This window comes from Camellia sinensis, chromosome 8, assembly GCF_055761805.1.
Source record: "Camellia sinensis isolate YWXY chromosome 8, ASM5576180v1, whole genome shotgun sequence".
Taxonomy (NCBI): Eukaryota; Viridiplantae; Streptophyta; class Magnoliopsida; order Ericales; family Theaceae; genus Camellia; species Camellia sinensis.
Window position 1 is genome coordinate 138,214,441 of NC_138968.1, and position 22,250 is coordinate 138,236,690.

A 22,250-nucleotide genomic window follows, 5' to 3' on the forward strand; every position below is an offset into this window, starting at 1 on the left:
TTATTAAATTTAAAATCAAATGAAATTTCGTTTTACTCTCCAAACTATCATTTAAAAATTAATTTAATCCAGGTTTTTTTAATAATAATTTTATACTTAAATTATTCGATTTTATATTAATTTCACCCTCACTGTTAGCTACCGTGTATAATCAAATAGAAGTTGCTAATATGACACCGAAATGTAATTTGAAACTTCACTTTACCCTTCAAACTATCCAAAAAAACATCAATTAGACCCTTGAGTATATTTAAAAAATTAATTTAAACTTACGCGCAAACTATCTTCTTCTTTTTTTGTTGTAAGGTAAATTTAAATTTAATCTCTACTTGCACAATCATCTTAGTTTCACCTCCGCTTGCAGTTTAATTTTTTTTAAATACATGTGATGTTATGTGACTACAAATGTTCGATTGATCTATTTTTTTTCATGAATAATTTACTTGAAAATTTTTACAATTTAAACGATTTGAATCATCAAAGTAATCTCGAAAAAAGCCCACACAAGACCGTACAACAAACAACTGTGCCTCGTGAGTACAACAACAACCTCTCTGCCCTAACGTTTCACCATCTTATTTGTTATTCTCAAACTTTATTCTCTACAATTAACGGAGTACATATCTTCTGTCTCACTTTTTTTTCGATCTTGTATTACATCATCACATCAATAATTAAAAAATATAAGACTAAGAATGGTAGATGATCTCATATATGATAAAAGACCCTAAATGTCTTGAGTCATTATAACTAAAGCCCCCAAATCCACTATTGTCCATTCATGGTCATCCTACCCAACCCCCTTAATTTCAAATTTTTCTAGAAGTTTACACAATTTGTATACAAACATGAAAAATTTACGGAATTTGTATTTAAAATGACAGGATTGTAGTGTGACTTATCATTTTAAATTAAAAATCTCTATCAAAATAACATTTAGTAATACAAAAAATTGTCACTGCTATATCATTTTGTTAAAAAATTCTATATAAATAGTATTTTCGTATAAGTTGACATCAGTCAATAAATTTTAGTTAGATTGGATAAAAGACGGCAACAGGTTGCCATAAGTCAAGTCTTTATCCCATAAACAATGGCTCTTGAGGTATCAATTTTAAAAACACTATTATATATATTTTTACTCCTTAATCATATCTATTATGAACTTGGTAACTTAGTGGTGTAAAATGGTCTGAACTCATTCCCCTTTTTCCACAAGCAATCATTAATTATTTGTTAGAATGAGCAAATGGAAGGAATTCCATTCCAACTACTGACAAAGATAAATATATACTCAGATTAAAAACAATTAGAACTTGAACATATATATATATATATGAACTACCAATATATATATTTTAAAATGATTTTCAAACTTTAGACTTCAGAGGATGATTCTTGTAATTAACGTAATTGATTTCTCTAGTTTTTAAGTTAATAGATCTGTTATTGGGTGTGAATTCTCTGGTTTTGGAGAGTAAACAAAACTTACTTTCATTGGAACTAAAGTACTGGCGCCCAAGCTGGAAGTTTTCGTCCCAAATCCTAATAATAACAAGCAGTTTTTATTCCTTTAATCTTTTAAACTTATAGTTATGTTTGATTATCAAATTAGCTTGACTAGGATAATGTATGGGATTACTAGTGTGGTGACATTAAACTGTAGATGTAAGATAATTGGTATTTGCTTGTGCACCAGTGTAATTGGTTTTGATTAAATTTATGCAATTACGTAAAAACATGTTCGTTCACCAAACCTTTTAATCCAAATGAACTGTAAGAAACCAAGGTAATGTCAGATTTGCCATATCCTGAATATCAATGCACTTGAATGCAATTCTGTAAGTATTTAATAAATTCAATAAATTTTGAAAAGGAAATCTAGGCTATTTGGCCCAAAGTATATAAACTTCAAACAAGTAGAGAGTTTAAAAAGGATACATCAACAGGTCTTGAAACTTGCAAATAGACAAACTAGTCTTACCAACTAAAAAAATAGACAACAAACAATCAAGTCTATAACAGCTTCAACACAACAAAAATCATCAGAAAAACAAAATTTTCATCCCAACTAATTGAGTTTAGATAGTATTCTTCACATTTCTCTAATTATTACAAGCAAACATAATGCATACAAACCATATCTTAGTTTATATCGCACCACATATATATAGATTATGAGAAGTTTTACAGTTATTTCTTGTTTAGACCATTGCAAGTCACATCCTTAACTATGGAACCTGTTTTAGAGTAAATGGCAGAATAGCCATTGCAAGTGATAGCCTTCTAAAAAAGTACATTTAAATGAGAAAAGTTGAATGTCTGCTTGAGACTAACATAAAATCATAAAAAAAAAAAAAAATTAAAGAAAAGAAATTAAAGGATAGGATCATATATGTAACACGCGGCCAAATCAATAATTTGCAGCATCACATAGTTGTGGATTGGACAAATATCTTTAAGTCCAATCAGACCTCAAGATTGGCTAGAATATAATCTAATCCCATTCTCTTATACCTCCAAACAAACACAACAAAGATTATAAGTTCTACAGCAACAGCTTGTTTGGAACCATTGCAAGTCATATGAACTTATTTTAGAGCATAAAACAAGATAGATAGCCATTGCAAGCCATAGTCTTCCTGAAGTACATTTAGATGAGAAAAGTGCATGCTTGAGACAAACTAAAAACATAAACAAAGGGGGAAAAAAACAAAAAGAAATTAAAGCATAGGAGAATATAACATAGTTGCTGAGTCGACAAAGATCTTGAACTCCAATCAGACCTCAAGTACCTAGGACAAGAGAAAAATGACTAAGTAAAACTTCAAACAGTATGATGAGAAATGATAAACAATTAAAATAAGACACAAAAAAGAAGCTAAAGCAACTTGAAAATCAGTTTTTTTTGGTACCTTATTGAAAAAAGGTATACAAATATGTTATTGTAAACCAATTACTCATAAGATCATAAAAGGAAAAAGAAAAAACATAGAAGTAAAGAACAACACTCGCCCTTATCTAGTGTTATGTTTCGAGCTTAATTGAATGCAAAATTCATGGAATGAGTGTAACCCATAATACATGCAACAAAATGTCAGTTTGCCTTTTGTCTTTCTTTTTTGGCGACTAGTGCAATCTAAACAACGCTGCCCTCCTTAGGAACAAATAAGCCTCTAAGGCTTTGCAAGGGATTAAAACAGAGTAGTTGCACAATACTCCATCAGTTGGTATATTTTTCAACCCTAGCCATATGCAGATTAAAAACTTGAAGTTACATTTCCATCAATTCCGTTATGTGTATAGACAAAGTGCACTAACCACCATAGTTATGTCAAGACATTCAAATGCTTCCAGTTTCTAACCAAATTTTTTTTCCAGTTTAAGTTGTAGGGGATTATAGGGGAAAGAACTTTGCAACTCTGAAGTTATGAGAGCTGAGGTTCCAGTATCGTGGAATAAGATTTTGGCAACAGAGGCTGTTTAATATTGATTGATTTTTGCTTATGTATTATTCTTAGTCATATTGGTAATGTGAATCTAGTTGAATTATTTGCTCAAGTTTGCAGAAGGACCATAGGTTTGATGGAAAGAAAATAAAAAACCAAAGAAAAAAAGAATTTCCATTCGGTAATGAAACCATCATGCTTGACAGGAACCATAACTAATTTTTTGTCGCCTTCAAAATGTCAATGTTTAAGAATGTGGTCATTTGGGTGAAGTATAGCATATCTAAGGTGTTATGATTTATATGCCACAAGACAAACTAAAGTTTGTTGGCCTAGTGTAAAATTGCGACAGTTTCAGTAATAAATGCAGGTATATTCTTCAGTTACTAAGAAAGTGATTGGGTCATACCTACTTATGATCACACTGTAATTCTAGCTCTTCTTCCTCCATGAACTCCATCAGTTCCAAGAAAGTTGTTCTTGATCACAAGCACCTGAGTAACAACATGATTAATGGTTGGTCTATCTCTTGGTAGCTCTTGTGAACATGTGATTCCAATATTAAGTATTGAAATCAAGCACTCATAAATTTTATGATTGCCAATAGAGCTCTGATTCTGAGTGTTTTTGGTGCTTGAGCTCCCCTCCCCAATTTCTCTTTGTTGAATTAGAGTTGGATCAACAACGCTTGCTACTTGTTCAGGTAAAGCCATCTTAGCAAAGTTATGGAGACTCAAACTAGCATTAAACATGTTATCAGTAGGTCTCTTCCCCGTAAACATTTCCAATAAGAGGATACCATAACTGTATACATCACCAAATGTCGTCACCTCATTTCCCATACCATACTCTGCAATTGATGCATCATTCAAAGTAAATATAATTGCAAAGATGCTTGGCCAGAAGCATATCAAATAATAGTAATAGTAATGTACCTTCTACAGATAACTTTTTGTAGAAAACAAGTTTAGAGCATAAAAAACTTTACTGTTTAAAGTAATATAGGAAAGAATTATGTCTCTTCTTGGTAAGATAACAATATTTGGTTTGTCTGCTTGTGTCATGAGAAAGGCCCAACTTGAAACAAGTTTGATTGTTTCCCAGTGATATTTATGAAACCAAACAGTTGATGGTTCAATATCTTCTTAAGAAATATGCAGTTGAAGCTTGGGTGACAGTTTAACTTTATCCAATTAGGTTTGTATTCATCAAACTTATTAATGTAAAAGAAATAGATAGGAGGATTGAAATTAGCAAAAGAGGATTTTCTAAACTCCTCTTTATGTTATCCTATTACTACACACATAGGATATGAACAAAAGTTGTACGTTGTTATGCTTTCACAATTTGCGCTAAGAAAAATACTAGGATTTCTCAATATTGGTACATCTCCATTGAAGGAAAAAAAAATATATAAATACAATTATATGAATTATGATTTGCACACAACAAGATAGAAGATGTATGGAAAATCCTCTAAAAAATGGGTTTATATATTGGGTTGTATATTATAAGCAAGAAACTAATGAAATTAAGAACCTACATTCCTTTGAGTTTCATATTTTTCAGACTAAATTATGTGCAACAGAAAAGAAAAAAAAAATTTACTTTTAAATAACACAGTGGAAAGTATTTGCCAAACTTTGATTTTCATGCATTTGAAGGGCAAATGATGTTTCTAGAAATAAAACCAAAGAACCATCTACTTTACTTCATTGATCGAAGGGGCGTACTTGATTTGATATGCAAATTAGACTCTAAAGCACGTTGGAAATTGAAGGTGAAAAAGAATATCAAAAAAGGGCCTAAGAGATACATTTACCTGGAGCAGCATAACCAACAGACCCTCTTAAGCCAATAGAACTTGATTGAGTTGCAGAAGAATTATAGGTGCCTTCTGGAAGGAATCTAGCTAACCCAAAATCAACTACATGTCCAATCATTTCGTCATTCAGAAGAACATTGCTCGGCTTCAAATCACAGTGAACTATTGGTTCTGAGCAATGATGGTGAAGATAATCAAGTGCAGAAGCAACATCAACGGCAATATTTAACCTTTGTAGGAGGTTTAAATTTCTCGATTTCACATGCACCTCATCTTCATTTTCATTTGCGTGTAACCAATCCTCTAGGCTACCATTGACCATGAACTCGTAAACCAGAGCTTTGAAATCATTACCGTTGTAGTCAACACTTGAACATGCTGTGAAAACCTTGACAAGATTTCGATGTCTGATGCGCCTCAAGGCCTCACACTCAGTAATGAAACTCTTGGAAGCTCCACGGAATTGAAGGTTTAGTACCTTCACTGCAACAACTTTTTCACCGTGATCAAGAATTCCCTTGTAGACTGAACCAAAACTACCCATGCCTATCATGTTGGCTGGAGAGAACCCATCAGTTGCCTTGAGTAGACTTTGGTAGGACAATTTCACATATGACTTCCCTAAAAATCTCAAAGAGGGTACTTTTGTTGTCTTTCTAAAGCAACAAAGATATAGTAAACACAACACTATTACTAGTCCCAGAAGCCCAAACGATGCAGGGATTGTTATTTTCAAGATGAGTGTAAATCTTTTCCTTTTGAATCCCTTGGTATTGCAACTGTGCAAATGTAGTTTAGGTATACCACCACAAAGCTTGTTGTTTCCTCTAATAGAAATAGCAGTTGCATTTTTAAATATGCCTATTTCTGGTACCGCACCATCAAAATCATTGAATGATAGATCTAATTTTTGTAAGAAGACAAAGCCCTCTAAATAGTCTGGGATTTTTCCTGAGAAATTATTGTGAGAAAGATCTAATTCCTGAATACCTCTCAAATTACTTAAAGATGAAGGAAGAGTTCCCCAGAAATTATTGCTCTGTATATATAGAAATCTCAATTTTACACAATTAGCAAGAGTGCTTGGAATTTTTCCCGACAACATGTTCCTAGAAACATCTAATTGTTCAAGATTCATTAAATTCCCAATTTCTAGTTGTATGGACCCAACCAAATGGTTATCATGTAGGTACAAGTTCAATAATGATGGGAGAGTTAGAACTTGTTTGGGTATGGTGCCACTAAGATTGTTTCCATCAAGAAACAGATCTACAAGGGGGCATTTTCCCAGACTTGGAGGAATGTTGCCATGCAAATTATTTACTTCTAAATGAAGATACGCAAGTGAACTCAAATTTTTGAAAGACAATGGAATCTTCCCATAGAATTTATTACCTGAGAGATCCAAAAATTGTAGCTTTTGTAGCTTCCCAATATCAGCAAAAATGTTACCGATGAAATGATTGTCTGACATGTTCAAAGCCAGCAAATTGACCAAATTCGCCATCTCGGTTGGGATGCTCCCACCTATTTTATTGCTATCCAAAAAAAGGATACCAAGATTAGTGGACAAATTGCCAATTGATTTTGGCAACACCCCTCCAAAGTTGTTGGAGTCCAACCTCAAAAGGTTCAAATTGGTGGCATTGGGCAATGAGCGAAGAAAATTCAAGTCACCGGCTTCCCCTGTTCCAAGATGATTTCTTTGAAAGATTAACCGCCCAAGATTGTGCATCATTCCCAAAGGAGGCACTCTTCCAATAAATTTATTTCCTCCCAGGTGAAGGTGATACAGGTTGGTTGCATTTGATATTGAAATAGGAATGGATCCAGTAAACAAGTTATTTCCAACTGAAAACCATTGAAGAGTTGGAAAAGAAATTCCAAGATCTAAAGGAAGTCTCCCTTGAACTTGGTTCATTCCTATATCAAAAGCTGTGATGGAAGAGAGATTAAAGATTGAGGAAGGAATAGTACCAACCAACTTGTTCTCCCCCAATCCAAGAAGGTTTAAGTTTGTTAATCGGCCCAGGGCTTCAGGTATACTCCCATTGATATTATTGGAACTTGCATAGAATCCAATAAGGGATGACAGATTCCCAAAAGTATAAGGAAGGCCACCTGTTAGATTGTTTCTTCCAATGTACAACCGCTCGAGCTTAGACAGAGAACCAAGCTCCACGGGAATTTTCCCAGCCAGACTATTGCCAGAAAGCTCAAGGGCAACAAGGTTAGAGCAAGCAGATATATTGGCTGGAATTTCACCACCAATGGAATTATTAAGTAGTGATAATATTTGCAGTCTCCGTAGATGGCCAAGTTCAGGGGGGATTTGATGAGTGAAGCTATTGTTACGCAACCACAGTTCCCTAAGAAAGCTCAGATTTCCAATGTGAGGCGAAATTGAGCCTGTCAATTTTTGATGATCCAGTTTCAACTTAGTCACCCTCTGGTGTCGTCGGCCACATGTTATGCCAGCCCATTGACAGAAGTGGATGGATTCATTCCACGAGTTTAGAGCCCCGAAGGGATCACCGGTTATTTCAGCCTTGAATGCAAGCAAGGCTAGCTGATCCGTCTCATTCCCGGCTACATGAACATGATGAAGATGAGTACTAGAGCCTGAACCACCCAAACACGAACACCCCATGAGAACAAAAACAACAACAACAACATGCATGAACTGAAACAAAGTCCATGACATTGAAGATACTAATATTAAACCCATATGAGGATTGAACACTCTCATTGAATTTGAGAGAGCATCCATCCCTATATATAAAGCATGAATACATACGGACGAAAATTTTGGCCTCGTCAAAATTACCGCATTGCCCCTTTGCTTATATCATAATCACCATCTCTCATCATAATCATCATTCCATATGCAATGGTCTCATTGTACATCATAAATCATCATACATGAGTATTATCAAAATTACTCAGCCACCTTTTTATATTACATTTTTTTTATTGATAAATTAAAAGTTCAAAAAATGTTCAGTTAATCGGATATTTTGATATAATTATACTAATATCTTTTAAAATTTTAACTTACATAATACGTAGGCAATTTTTTTATCATCTGATCACCAATAATTTGTTACCATCAATAATTCGATAATTGTATGAATAAAAAAAATAATTTTATCATATTATCTTTGTTTATTTCATTATCTACCTACTATTGACATTACTTTTGATTGCTCTAACCATACAGAAAGGAAGATTAATATAATTATGTAAAAAATGTGAGGCTAATTATATTTAATTTAATTATGTTAAAAGTGTAACATTGTATTTTTTCTAAACCTCAAGGGTAATGAATGCAATGGGTATGGTTCCCCTCCATACTCTTATTCTCTATACTTTCTAATACTTTATTTTTTAGGCTCCATTCTAGGCTCATAATGAAGACCATTTGTGTAAAAAATTAGTTTCATTGATGAATACATAAACAAATCACTTTTTATTTTTTATTTATTTATTTTTATTTTATAGAATGAAAGGTTTAAATTTAAATTTAAATTTACAATTACTGTCCATTTTAAGAGATAGGGGTGTCGTGTAGCATAATATTTTATAAGGTAAAATAACTAAAATTAATAAATACATAACTATAAGACTGCGTTTAGAATTTTTTTTAATGTGTTTGGTTTCTTTCATGTTGGGGATTTAATTTGAGAGAGTATTTTGGGTTTAGTGGGCCCATTGTGAGTCAAATCTCTGTGATCCAAATCGTTCATTTTTAGTATTCATTGATAAAAATATTCATATAAAAAATCAAGATGATTGGATTTCGATAGTTATTTGTTTGAATCCCATTTATGTTTGAATTTTTATGGTGTTAATTTTCTTTTAAAGTTTTTTCTTCTTTGCCACAACTATATTTTCTTTTTTTTCTTCTCTTGGTTTAGATAGCACTTATATTTATAGTTTACATTACATTGATTTCTTTACCTTATCTTATGGTTTACATTTTTAATCCTAAGTTAAAATTGAATATCAAAATTGGGGTTTTGACTCCTCCACTACAAATGGATATTTATATAAATAAATAGAAAAAAGTTTTGAATAATTGTTTTAAATATTTTAAGAAAAAAATTCATTATACTCATCATTTGTGGTTTAAGCCATGAGCACGTTATTCCTCTATGATTCAAATATTGTCAGAAAGTGTCTATATGATTTTGGACCGAAGTACAATTGTTAACTTCCTTAACTATAATTGTGAAATGGCTATAATACCCTCAAACCCCATCCCTTTTCTCTTTCCTTTTTTTCTTTTCTCTCATCTCACATACACATAATTTAATATTAATTGAATTAATCATAAATTCTTAATTATTTATTATAATTCCTCTTTTTAATCTAATTTTAATTTAGTTATATTTTAAATCAATCCTTAATTATTATTTATTTTATATTTTAAATTAACTTTTAATTATATTTTATATTTTACATCAATCTTTAATTGTATTTTATTTCTCTTATCGTCTTAATCTCATTTTACATTTGGAGAAAATGGAGGTAAGTATGTCTTTTTGTTTTGTTAATTTCAATTTATATGTTTAGAAAATTAAGTCCACTCTACAAAATAATGAGTGTGATACACCTTTTTATTAGTTTGGATGGAAAAATTAACGGTATCACTTTAGTCCAAAACTATATAGAGACTTTCTAACTATATTTGAATCATAAAGGGGACTTTCTAGCCATATTTGAATTATAAAGTGGTAAAATACTCTAGTCTCAAATCACAGGGGTCATATGAATTTTGCCCATGCTTTTAAATTTGTAAATGATTTCTAACTCGACAAATGAATATGTACAAAAACTAATATTTTAAAAAAATGAGTTTGATTATTTATTTTTTTTATTTTTAATTTATATTTAAACTAATATTTAACTTAACTAATATTTTTTTAACTAATATATATATATTTTTTAATTTTAAATTGATTTTTTCAATTGAGTTGTGACCAATAGTTTTTACTCCTAAATTTTGAATGTTTAAAAGACCTTACAAATAGAATTTCTTTTAAAACAAAAAAAAAAATGATGTTTAGTTTGGGAATAAACTATTTTAGTAATTTTTTTGACTAAAATATGAGATGAAAAAATTAGTATATTTAGAATATTTTTAACTTTTAAAAAAAAAAGTGTAAAAAATGGAGAGAAAAAAAAAACTTTTACTTTTGTATAATTCTTTGGCTTTTAAACATTTTTAGTGATGTTTTTGAATTTTTAACTATCTTTTTGCTACAAAAACAAATAAAATAAATGATCAATAAAAAAATATATCTAATTATCTCACTCACTTATTTTAAATTATCCATTTTTGTAATGGGCATCATTTGCGCACATCCACTAGTAGTATATAATATTATCTTCAGTGTTACCATTTGTATTGACAAGAGTCTATGTCAAACTTATGGGAGCAGTAAACAGAGTATTTGAATTAGGCAAATGCTAACAAGTAAAAAATACTAATCTATATCTATATCTATATTTATATATTACGAATAATTCTATATGCACCAATTAATATAATAAGTAATATACTAACAGATGATGTGATATAATTTTAGAGATTTTGGGTATTTGTTATTTGTATAATAGGTGGAGTTAATAATAATGGCATAAGACTAGTTGGTACACTAATGTGTACATTAAATGGAAGTTGCTAATATGACATTGAAATTTAACTTGAAACTTCACTTTACGCTTCAAACTATTCAAAAAAATATCAATTAGACCCGGAGTATATTTAAAAAATTAATTTAAATTTACTCGCAAACTATCTTCTTCTTCCTTTTTGTTGTAAGGTAAATTTGAATTTAATCTCTACTTGCACAATCATCTTAGTTCCACCTCTACTTCCAGTTTAATTTTGGCTTCCCTCCAGTCCGTGATCGGACTAAAGGGTATTGTTGGATCCGTGAGGGTCCACCACGGGTCCCATTTTGATAATCTAAACCGTTCAATGTGTAGAAATCGTCAAGTACTATATTCTTGTAAAAAATCACATTGATCATATATCAATAGCTATATGATCAAATCAGTTTTGTATTAAAAAAAATGGACGGAAAAAAATAAATGGTTGACAGAAATTTAATCTGATGAGATAGCTATTGATATCCGATCAACGTGATGTTTTACAAGCATATAATACTCGACAAGTTCTACATATTGAACGGTTCGGATTATCAAAACGGGACCCATGGTGAGCCCCCACGAGCCCAACAACATCCTCCAATCCGATCACGGACTGGAGGGAAGCCCAACCATTTTTTTAAATATATGTGATGTTGTCATGTGGCTATAAATGTCCGATTAATTTTTTTTTAATTGTTTATAAATAATTTACTTAAAGAATCCTACAATTTAAATAATTTGAATCATCAAAATAATCTCGAGAAAAGCCCATACAAGACTGCACAACAAACTACTGTGCCACGTGAGTACAACAACAACCTCTCTTCCCTAAGGTTTCACCATCTTATTTGTTATTCTCAAACTTTATTCTCTACAATTAACGGAGTACATATCTTCTGTCTCACTTTTTTTCCATCTTCTATTTCATACTTATCTGATATTACTACATCATCACATCAATAATTAAAAAATATAAGATAGAGAATGGTAGATGATCTCATATCCAATAAAAGACCCTAAATGTCTTGAGTCATTATAACTAAAGCCCCCAAATCCACTATTGCCCATTCATGGTCATCCCACCCAACCCACTTAATTTGTGATTTTTCTAGAAGTTTACACAATTTGTATACAAACATGAAAAATTTACAGAATTTGTATTTAAAATGATAGGATTGTAGTGTGACTTATCATTTTAAATTAAAAATCTCTATTAAAATAACATTTAGTCATACAAAAAATTGTCACTATTATATCATTTTGTTAAAGAATTCTATATAAATAGTATTTTCGTATAAGTTGACATCAATCAATAAATTTTAGTTAGATTGGAAGCCTTATCTCATTATAATCTAAAGAGAAAAAAAAGATGGCAATTGGTTGGCATAAGTCAAGTCTTTATCCCATAAACAATGGCTCTTGAGGTATCAATTGTTAAAAACACTATTATATACTTTTTACTCCTTAATCATATCTATGATGAACTTGGTAACTTAGTGGCGTAAAATGGTCTGAACTCATTCCCTTTTTTCCACAAGTAATCATTAATTATTTATTAGAATGAGCAAATGGAAGGAATTTCATTCCAACTGCTGACAAAGACAAATATATACCCAGATTAAAAACAATTAGAACTTGAATGTATATATATATATATATATATACAGGAACTACCAATATATATTCTAAAATGATTTTTAGACTTTAGACTTCAGATGATGATTCTTGTAATTAACCTAATCGATCTCTCTAGTTTTTAAGTTAATAGATCTGTTGTTGGGTGTGAATTCTCTGGTTTTGGAGGGTAAACAATACTTACTTTCATTGGAACTAAGTACTAGTGCCCGAAGCTGGAAGTTTTCATCCCAAATCCTAATAATAACAAGCAGTTTTTATTCCTTTAATCTTTTAAACTTATAGTTATGTTTGATTATCAGATTAGGTTGACTAGGATAATGTATGGGATTACTAGTGTGGTGACATTAAACTTTAGATGTAAGATAATTGATATTTGCTTGTGCACCAGTGTAATTGGTTTTGATTAAATTTATGCAATTACGTAAAAACAATCATTATATAAAATGTAACTTTGTTGTTTTTGTGACCAAACATTTTAATCCAAATGAACTGTAAGAAACCAAGGTAATGTTAGATTTACCATATCCTGAATATCATTGCACTTGAATGCAATTCTGTAAGTATTTAATAAATTCAATAAATTTTGAAAAGGAAATCTAGGCTATTTGGCCCGAAGTATATAAACTTCAAACAAGTAGAGTTTAAAAAGGATACATCAACAGGTCCTGAAACTTGCAAACAAACAAACTACTCTTACCAACCAAAAAAACAGACAACAAACAATCAAGTCTATCACAGCTTTAACACAACAAAAATCATAAGAAAAACAAAATAAAATAGTCTTCATCCCACCTAATTGAGTTTAGACAGTATTCTTCACATTTCTCTAATTATTACAAGCAAACATAATACATACAAACCATATCTTAGTTTATATCACACCACATATATGTAGATTATCAAAATCAGAGCTGCATTGTGGTTGAAAGCATCAATCAAGAATTTTCCCTTCTCCATAGATGATTTGGTTTTCAGATAGAGGCGAATCAGGATTTGTTCTTGACTCCACAGCTAGTGTGTAAAGTAGTTGTCAGGTTTTGGTCATGTAAACTAAATAGAGGGTTGGTAGTCTGGTGATATATTAGTCTTGGTGATCTGTTAGTCTCGGTGAATTGATCTGATCTGGTTGAATTGATTTGTTAGTTTGATGTTGCTGCTGGTTTGATCAGCAATTTGGTATGAGAAGTAGCTCTTCTATTGGCCTGTTATGATTTGTTCTGCTCAGCTGGGGCTGCATCTTTGCTTATGGTATGATCAGCAATGTGGTTTGTGAAGAAGCTTTTCTCCTTAGCTGGGGCTGCATTTTGGTTGCTAGTTTTGTTACTTGCTTTGCTTGTTGCTTGCTTTGTTGTTTGGTTGTTTTACTTGCTAGTTTTGTTGCTTGCTTTGCTTGTTGGTTTCTCACCAACTGGAGCTTGGAGCTTGTGTTAGCTCCAAGTTCCTCTTTATTGATGTACTTTATCATACTATGTATGTTTCATCAATAAAGATTTCTTTTGCCGATCCAAAATATATATATATATATATATATATATAGATTATAAGAAGTTACAGTTACGTCTTGTTTAGACCATTGCAAGTCATACCCATAACTATGGAACGTGTTTTAGAGTATATGACAGAATAGCCATTGCAAGTCATAGCCTTCTTAAAAAGTACATTTAAATGAGAAAAGTTGAATGTCTGCTTGAGGCTAACATAAAATCATTAAAAAAAAAATTAAAGAAAAGAAATTAAAGGATAGGATCATATATGTAACACGCGGCCAAAACAATAATTTGTAGCATCACATAGTTGTGGAGTGGACAAATATCTTCAAGTCCAATTAGACCTCAAGATTGGCCAGAATATATAATCTAATCCCATTCTCTTATTCCTACAAACAAACACAACAAAGATTATAAGTTCTATAGCAACAACTTGTTTGGAACCATTACAAGTCATATGAACCTATTTTAGAGTATAAAACATGATAGATAGCCATTGCAAGCCATAGCTTTCCTAAAGTACATTTAGATGAGAAAAGTGCATGCATGAGACAAACTAAAAACATAAAAGAAGGGGGGGGGGGGAAGAAATTAAAGCATAGGATAATATAACATAGTTTCTGAGTTGACAAAGATCTTGAACTCTAATCAGACCTCAAGTACCTAGGAGAAGAGAAAAACGACTAAGTAAAACTTTAAACAGTATGATGAGAAACGATAAACAATTAAAATAAGACACAAAAAAGAAGCTGAAGCAACTCGAAAATAAGTTTTTTTTGGTACCTTATTGAAAAAAGGTATACAAATATGTTATTGTAAACCAATTACTCATATAATCATAAAAGGAAAAAGAAAAAAACATAGAAATAAAGAACAACACTTGCCCTTATCTAGTGTCATGTTTCGAGCTTAATTGAATGCAAAATTCATGGAATGTGTGTAACCCATAATACATGCAACAAAATGTCAGTTTGCCTTTTTTCTTTCTTTTTCGACAACTAGTGCAATCTAAACAACGCTGCCCTCCTTGGGAACAGATAAGCCTTTAAGGCTTTGCAAGGGATTAAAACTGAGTAGTTGCACAATACTCCATCAGTTGGTATATTTTTCAACCCTAGCCATATGCAAATTAAAAAACTTGAAGTTACATTTCCATCAATTCCGTTATGTTTATAGACAAAGTGCACTAACCACCATAGTTGTGTCAAGACATTCAAATGCTTCCAGTTTCTAACCAATTTTGTTTTCCAGATTAAGTTGGAGAGGATTATATGGGAAAGAACTTTGCAACTATGAAGTTATGAGAGCTGAGGTTCCAGTATCGTGGAATAAGATTTTGGGAATAGCGGTTGATTAATATTGATTGATTTTTGCTTAGGTATTATTCTTAGTCATATTTGTAATGTGAATCTAGTTGAATTATTTGCTCAAGTTTGCAGAAGAACCGTAGTTTCGGCGGAAAGAAAATAAAAAACCAAAGGAAAAAAGAATTTCCATTCGGTAATGAAACTGTCATGCTTGACAAGAACCATAATTGATTGTTTTTTCACCTTCAAAATGTCAATGTTTATGAATGTGGTCATTTGGGTGAAGTATAGCATATCTAGGGTGTTATGATTTATAAGCCACAAGACAAACTAAAGTTTGTCGGCCTAGTGTCGAATTGCAACAGTTTCAATAATAAATGCAGGTATATTCTTCAGTTACTAAGAAAGTGACAGGATCATACCTACTCATGATCACAATGTAATTCTAGCTCTTCTTCCTCCATGAACTCCATCAGTTCCAAGAAAGTTGTTCTTGATCACAAGCAACTGAGTAATAACATGATTAATGGTTGGTCTATCTCTTGGTAGCTCTTGTGGACATGCAATTCCAATATTAAGTATTGAAATCAAGCACTCATAAATTTTATGACTGCCAGTAGAGCTCTGATTCTGAGTGTTTTCGGTGCTTGAGCTTCCCTCCCCAATTTCTCTTTGTTGAATTAGTGTTGGATTAACAACACTCGCTACTTGTTCAGGTAAAGCCATCTTAGCAAAGTTGTGGAGACTTAGACTATCATTAAACATGTTATCAGTAGGTCTCTTCCCTATAAACATTTCCAATAAGAGGATACCATAACTGTATACATCACCAGATGTCGTCACCTCATTTCCCGTGCCATACTCTGCAATTGAATCATCATTCAAAGTAAATACAATTGTAAAGATGCTTGGCCAGAAGCATATCATATAATAGTAATAGTAATGTACCTTCTATAGATAACTCTTTGTAGAAAACAAGTTTAGAGCATAAAAAACTTTACTATTTAAAGTAATATAGGAAAGAATTATATGTCTCTTCTTGGTGAGATAACAATATTTCGTTTGTCAGCATGTGTCATGAGAAAGGCCCAACTTGAAACAAGTTTGATTGTTTCTCAGTGATATATATGAAACCAAACAGTTGATGGTTCAATATCTTCTTAAGAAATAAGTAGTTGAAACTTGGGCGACAGTTTAACTTTATCCAATTAGGTTTGTATTCATCAAACTTATAAACGTAAAAGAAATAGATAGGAGGATTGAAATTAGCAAAAGAGGATTTTCTAATCTCCTCTTTATGTTATCCTATGACTACACAAATAGGAGATGAACAAAAGTTAGATATTGTATGTTGTTATGCTTTCACATTTTGCGCCAAGAAAAATACCAAGATTTCTCAATATTGGTACATCTCCATTGAAGGAAAAAATAAATGTAAATACAATTATATGGATTATGATTTGCAGACAACAAGATAGGAGATGTACGGAAAATCCTCTAAAAAATGGGATTGTATATTGGGTTGTATATTATAAGCAAGAAACTAATGAAATTAAGAACCTGCATTCCTTCGAGTTTCATATTTTTCAGACTAAATTATGTGCAACAGAAAAGAAAAAAATATTAATGTACTTTTAAATAGCACATTGGAAAGTATTTTCCAAACATTGATTTTCATGCATTTGATGAGCAAATGATGTTGCGAGAAATAAAACCAACGAACCATCTGATTTACTTCATCAATCAAAGGAGCATACTTGATGCATATGCAAATCATACTCTAAAGTACGTTGGAAATTGAAGGTGAAAAAGAATATCAGGAAAGGGCCTAAGAGATACATTTACCTAGAGCAGCATAACCAATAGACCCTCTTAAGCCAATGGAACTTGATTGAGTTGCAGGAGAATTATATGTGCCTTATGGAAGGAATCTAGCTAACCCAAAATCGCCTACATGTCCAATCATTTCATCATTCAGAAGAACATTGCTTGGCTTCAAATCACAGTGAACTATTGGTTCCGAGCATTGATGGCGAAGATAATCAAGTGCAAAAGCAACATCAACGGCAATATTTAACCTTTGTAGGAGGTTTAAATTTCTTAATTCGACATGCACCTCATCTTCATTTTCATTTGCATGTAACCAATCCTCTAGTCTATCATTGACCATGAACTCATAAACCAGAGCTTTGAAATCATTACCATTATAGTCAACACTTGAACATGTTGTGAAAATCTTGACAAGATTTCGATGTTTGATGCGCCTTAAGGCCTCACACTCCGCAACGAAACTCTTGGAAGCTCCATGGAATTGAAGGTTTAGTACCTTCACTGTAATAACTTTTTCACCGTGATCAAGAATTCCTTTGTAGATTGAACCAAAACTACCCATGCCTGTCATGTTGGCTGGAGAGAACCCATCAGTTGCCTTGAGTAGACTTTGGTAGGACAATTTCATATATGACTTCCCTAAAAATCTCAAACAAGGTACTTTTGTTGTCTTTCTAAAGCAACAAAGATACAGTAAACACAACACTACTACTAGTCCCAGAAGCCCAAACGATGTGGGGATTATTATTTTCAAGATGAGTGTAAATCTTTTCCTTTTGAATCCCTTGGTATTGTAACTGTGCAAATGTAGTTTAGGTATACTACCACAAAGCTTGTTGTTTCCCCTAATAGAAATAGCCATTGCATTTTTAAATATGCCTAGTTCTGGTACCATACCCTCAAAATCATTGAATGATAGATCTAATTTTTATAAGAAGACAAAGCCCTGTAAATAGCCTTGGATTTTTCTTGAGAAATTATTGTGAGAAAGATTTAATTCCTCAATACCTCTCAAATAACTTAAAGATGAAGGAAGAGTTTCCCATAAATTATTGCTCTGTATATATAGACATCTCAATTTTACACAATTACCAAGTGTGGGGGCATATTTTTTGGGTAGTCCACGTGGCCGAGGTTGTTAGTCGAGGTACCACGTGCGGGGACCATGATGCCGAGATATGGTGCGGTAGTACCAGAATCCGAGATATTTGGATAGAGGACTAGAGTCCTAAATGATATCAAGCTACCTATTTGGATAGAGATAAGACTCTTTAGAGAGTTCATCTTAATCTAAATAGTGTGAGTTGTGATAGATGTTATCCTTGTAAAGGATAAAGTCCCATAAAGTAAGACTTCTAGGACAAGTTGGACACTGATCATTATAAAAGTAAGGCACCCTCGTGGGTCTAAGGTATGCTTTGATTTGAGATACTTTGATGCTTTTTATGTTCTTTCTTGTGAGTTAAGCACTATTAGTTATCTTTGAGAGATATTTTTTTACTGACTTGATCGTCGGAATGCCCCCGGGTGGACGAACCACCGCGATATTCTCATCTTCTTGTGCAGGTTGTTGAGCTCAATCTATTCTTCCGGTGCTCTCCAGTTAAGTTCCCCGTCTGGTTGTGTGGTCAGAAATCAACACCCACAATTTGGCGCGGTCTGTGGAAATTTAGTAAGGATAGATGGCCAACAATGAACCGAAAGTAAGGATTAGGGACGACATCCACAATGAGGAGGAGAAGCATGTAGATCCTAATATTGAAGGAAGGGACCATAACGGAAAAGTGCAATAAGTGAATCCTGAGGTGAATAATGTCGCCAAAGGCCAGGAAAGGAACCAGAACGGTAATAGAGATAAGTACTACCGTGAAAGGGACCGTTAGGTATGCAGGGACAGATATCGGAGAAAAGACAAGGAAACTGAAAGACATGACAAATAAGTTGACAGATCTGCAGACAGAGGTTAATCTCATGATGCAGAACAACGTGATGTAGCAGAAATCCGCATTACAGGACATGCTGGCACCAGTAACCAAAACTGGGGCCTAGAAGACAAGATCTCGGCCTAGATGATTAGGTCTGAGAAGACAAAAGCTCAACTTAAGTGAGCAGATCCGAGATCCTGGAAGACAAGATCTTGGCCTAGATGATTAGGTCCGAGAAGACGAGAGCTCAGCCTGAGTGAGCAGATCCTAGATTCCAGAAGACAAGATCTCGACCTAGATGATTAGGTCCGAGAAGACTAGAGCTCAGCCCAAGTGAGCAGATCCCAGATCCAGAAGACAAGATCTTGACCTAGATGATTCGGTCTGAGAAGACAAAAGCTCAACTTAAGTGAGTAGATCCAAGATCCCGGAAGACAAGATCTTGGCCTAGATAATTAGGTCCGAGAAAACAAGAGCTCAGCCCAAGTGAGCAGATCCTAGATCCAGAAGACAAGATCTTGGCCCAGATGATTAGATTCGAAAAGATAAGAGTTTAGCCTAAATGAACAGATCCCAGATCCTGGAAGAGAACATCTTGGCCTAGATGGTTAGGTCCGAGAAAACAAGAGCTTAGCCTAAGTGAGTAGATCCCAAATTCCAAAAGACAAGATCTTGGCCTAGATGATTAGGTCTAAGAAGATAAAAGCTCAGCTTAAGTGAGTAGATCCTAGATCCTAGAATACAAGATCTCGGCCTAGATGATTAGGTCCGAGAAGACAAAAGCTCAACTTAAGTGAGCAGATCCTAGATCCTGGAAAAGAAGATATCGGCCTAGATGATTAGATCCAAGAAGACAAGAGCTTAACCCAAGTGAGCAGATCCCAGATTTCAGAAGACAAGATTTCAACCGAGATGATTAGGTCTGAGAAGACAAAAGCTCAAATTAAGTGAGCAGATCCGAGATCCCGGAAGACAAGATCTCGGCCTAGATGATTAGGTCCGAGAAGACGAGAGCTCAGCCCGAGTGAGCATATCCTAGATTCTAGAAGACAAGATCTCGGCCTAGATGATTAGGTCCAAGAAGAGAAGAGCGCAGCCCAAGTGAGCAGATCACAGATCAAGAAGACAAGATCTCGACCTAGATGATTAGGTTTGAGAAGACAAAGCTTAACTTAAGTGAGCAGAGCCAAGATCCCGGAAGACAAGATCTCAGCCTAGATGATTAGGTTTGAGAAGACAAGAGCTCAGCCCAAGTGAGCAGATCCTAGATCCAAAAGACAAGATCTTGGCCCAGATGATTAGATCCGAAAAGATAAGAGTTCAGCCTAAATGAACAGATCCCAGATCCTAGAAGAGAACATCTTGGCCTAGATGATTAGGTATGAGAAAAGAAGAGCTCAGCCTAAGTGAGTAGATCCCAGATTCCAGAAGACAAGATCTCGGCCTAGATGATTAGGTCCAAGAAGATAAAAGCTCAACTTAAGATAGTAGATCCTAGATCCTAGAATACAAGATCTCGTCCTAGATGATTAGGTCCGAGAAGAAAAAAGCTCAACTTAAGTGAGCAGATCCTAGATCCCGGAAAAGAAGATCTCGGCCTAGATGATTAGGTCCAAGAAGACAAGAGCTCAACCCAAGTGAGCAGATCCCAGATTCCAGAAGATAAGATCTCGGCCTAGATGATTAGGTCTGAGAAGATAAAAGCTTAACTTAAGTGAGTAGATCCGAGATCCCGGAAGACAAGATCTCGACCTAGATGATTAGGTCCAAGAAGACGAGAGCTCAGCCCGAGTGAGCAGATCCTAGATTCTAGAAGACAAGATCTCGGCCAAGATGATTAGGTCCAAGAAGACAAGAGCGCAGCCCAAGCGAGTAGATCCCAGATCAAGAAGACAAGATCTCGACCTAGATGATTAGGTTTAAGAAGACAAAAGCTCAACTTAAGTGAGCAGATCCAAGATCCCGGAAGACAAGATCTCTGCCTAGATGATTAGGTCCGAGAAGACAAAAGCTCAGCCTAAGTGAGCAAATCCCAAATCCAGAAGACCAGATCTTGGCCTAGATGATTAGGTCTGAGAAGACAAAAGCTCAACTTAAGTGAGCAGATTCTAGATCCCGAAAGACAAGATCTCGGCCTAGATGATTAGGTCCGAGAAAACAAGAGCTCAGCCTAAGTGAGCAGATCCCAGATTCCAGAAGACAAGATCTCGGCCTAGATGATTTGGTCCAAGAAGACAAAAGCTCAACTTAAGTGAGCAGATCCTAGATCCAAGCAGACAGGATCTCGGCCTAGATGATTAGGTCTGAGAAGACAAAAGTTCAACTTAAGTGAGCAGATCCTAGATCCCAAAAAACAAGATCTCGGCCTAGATGATTAGGTCCGAGAAGACAAGAGTTCAACCTAAGTGAGTAGATCCCAGATTCTAGAAGACAAGATTTCGGCGTAGATGATTATGTCTGAGAAAACAAAAGCTCAACTTAAGTGTGCAGATCCTCGATCCCGGAAGGCAAGATCTCAACCTAGATGATTAGGTACGAGAAGACGAGAGCTCAGCCCGAGTGAGCAAATCCTAGATTCCAGAAGACAAGATCTCAGCCTAGATGATTAGGTCCGAGAAGACAAGAGCTCAGCCCAAGTAAGCAGATCCCATATCCAGAAGACAAGATCTCGACCTAGATGATTAGGTCTGAGAAGACAAAAGCTCGACTTAAGTGAGCAGATCCAAGATCCTGGAAGACAAGATCTAGACCTAGATGATTAGGTCCGAGAAGACAAGAGCTCAGCCCAAGTGAGCAAATCCCAGATTCCAGAAGACAAGATCTCGGCCTAGATAGTTAGGTCTAAGAAGATAAAAGTTCAACTTAAGTGAGCAGATCCTAGATCCTACAAGACAAGATCTCGACCTTGATGATTAGGTCCGAGAAGACAAAAGCTCAACTTAAGTGAGCAGATCCTAGATCCCAGAAAAGAAGATCTCGGCCTAAATGATTAGGTCCGAGAAGACAAGAGCTCAACCCAAGTGAGCAGATCATAGATCCAGAAGACAAGATCTCGGCCCAGATGATTAGATCCGAAAAGACAAGAGTTTAGCCTAAATGAACACATCCTAGATCTTGGAAGAGAACATCTT

General features: G+C 34.0%; 1 protein-coding gene and 1 pseudogene across 1 annotated transcript; both read right to left on the minus strand.

Moving 5' to 3' along the window:
* Positions 1-3,868: 3,868 nt before the first annotated feature.
* LOC114271140 (uncharacterized) lies at positions 3,869-8,044 on the minus strand. The gene is made up of 2 exons (XM_082885582.1): positions 5,272-8,044; positions 3,869-4,299 (listed from the first exon to the last, which is right to left on the minus strand). Exons 1-2 carry the CDS (start codon positions 8,042-8,044, stop codon positions 3,869-3,871), a joined length of 3,204 nt encoding a protein of 1,067 aa, XP_082741708.1.
* Positions 8,045-15,796: 7,752 nt separating this feature from the next.
* On the minus strand, positions 15,797-17,822 carry LOC114271131 (putative LRR receptor-like serine/threonine-protein kinase At3g47570 pseudogene; annotated as a pseudogene).
* Positions 17,823-22,250: the final 4,428 nt, after the last annotated feature.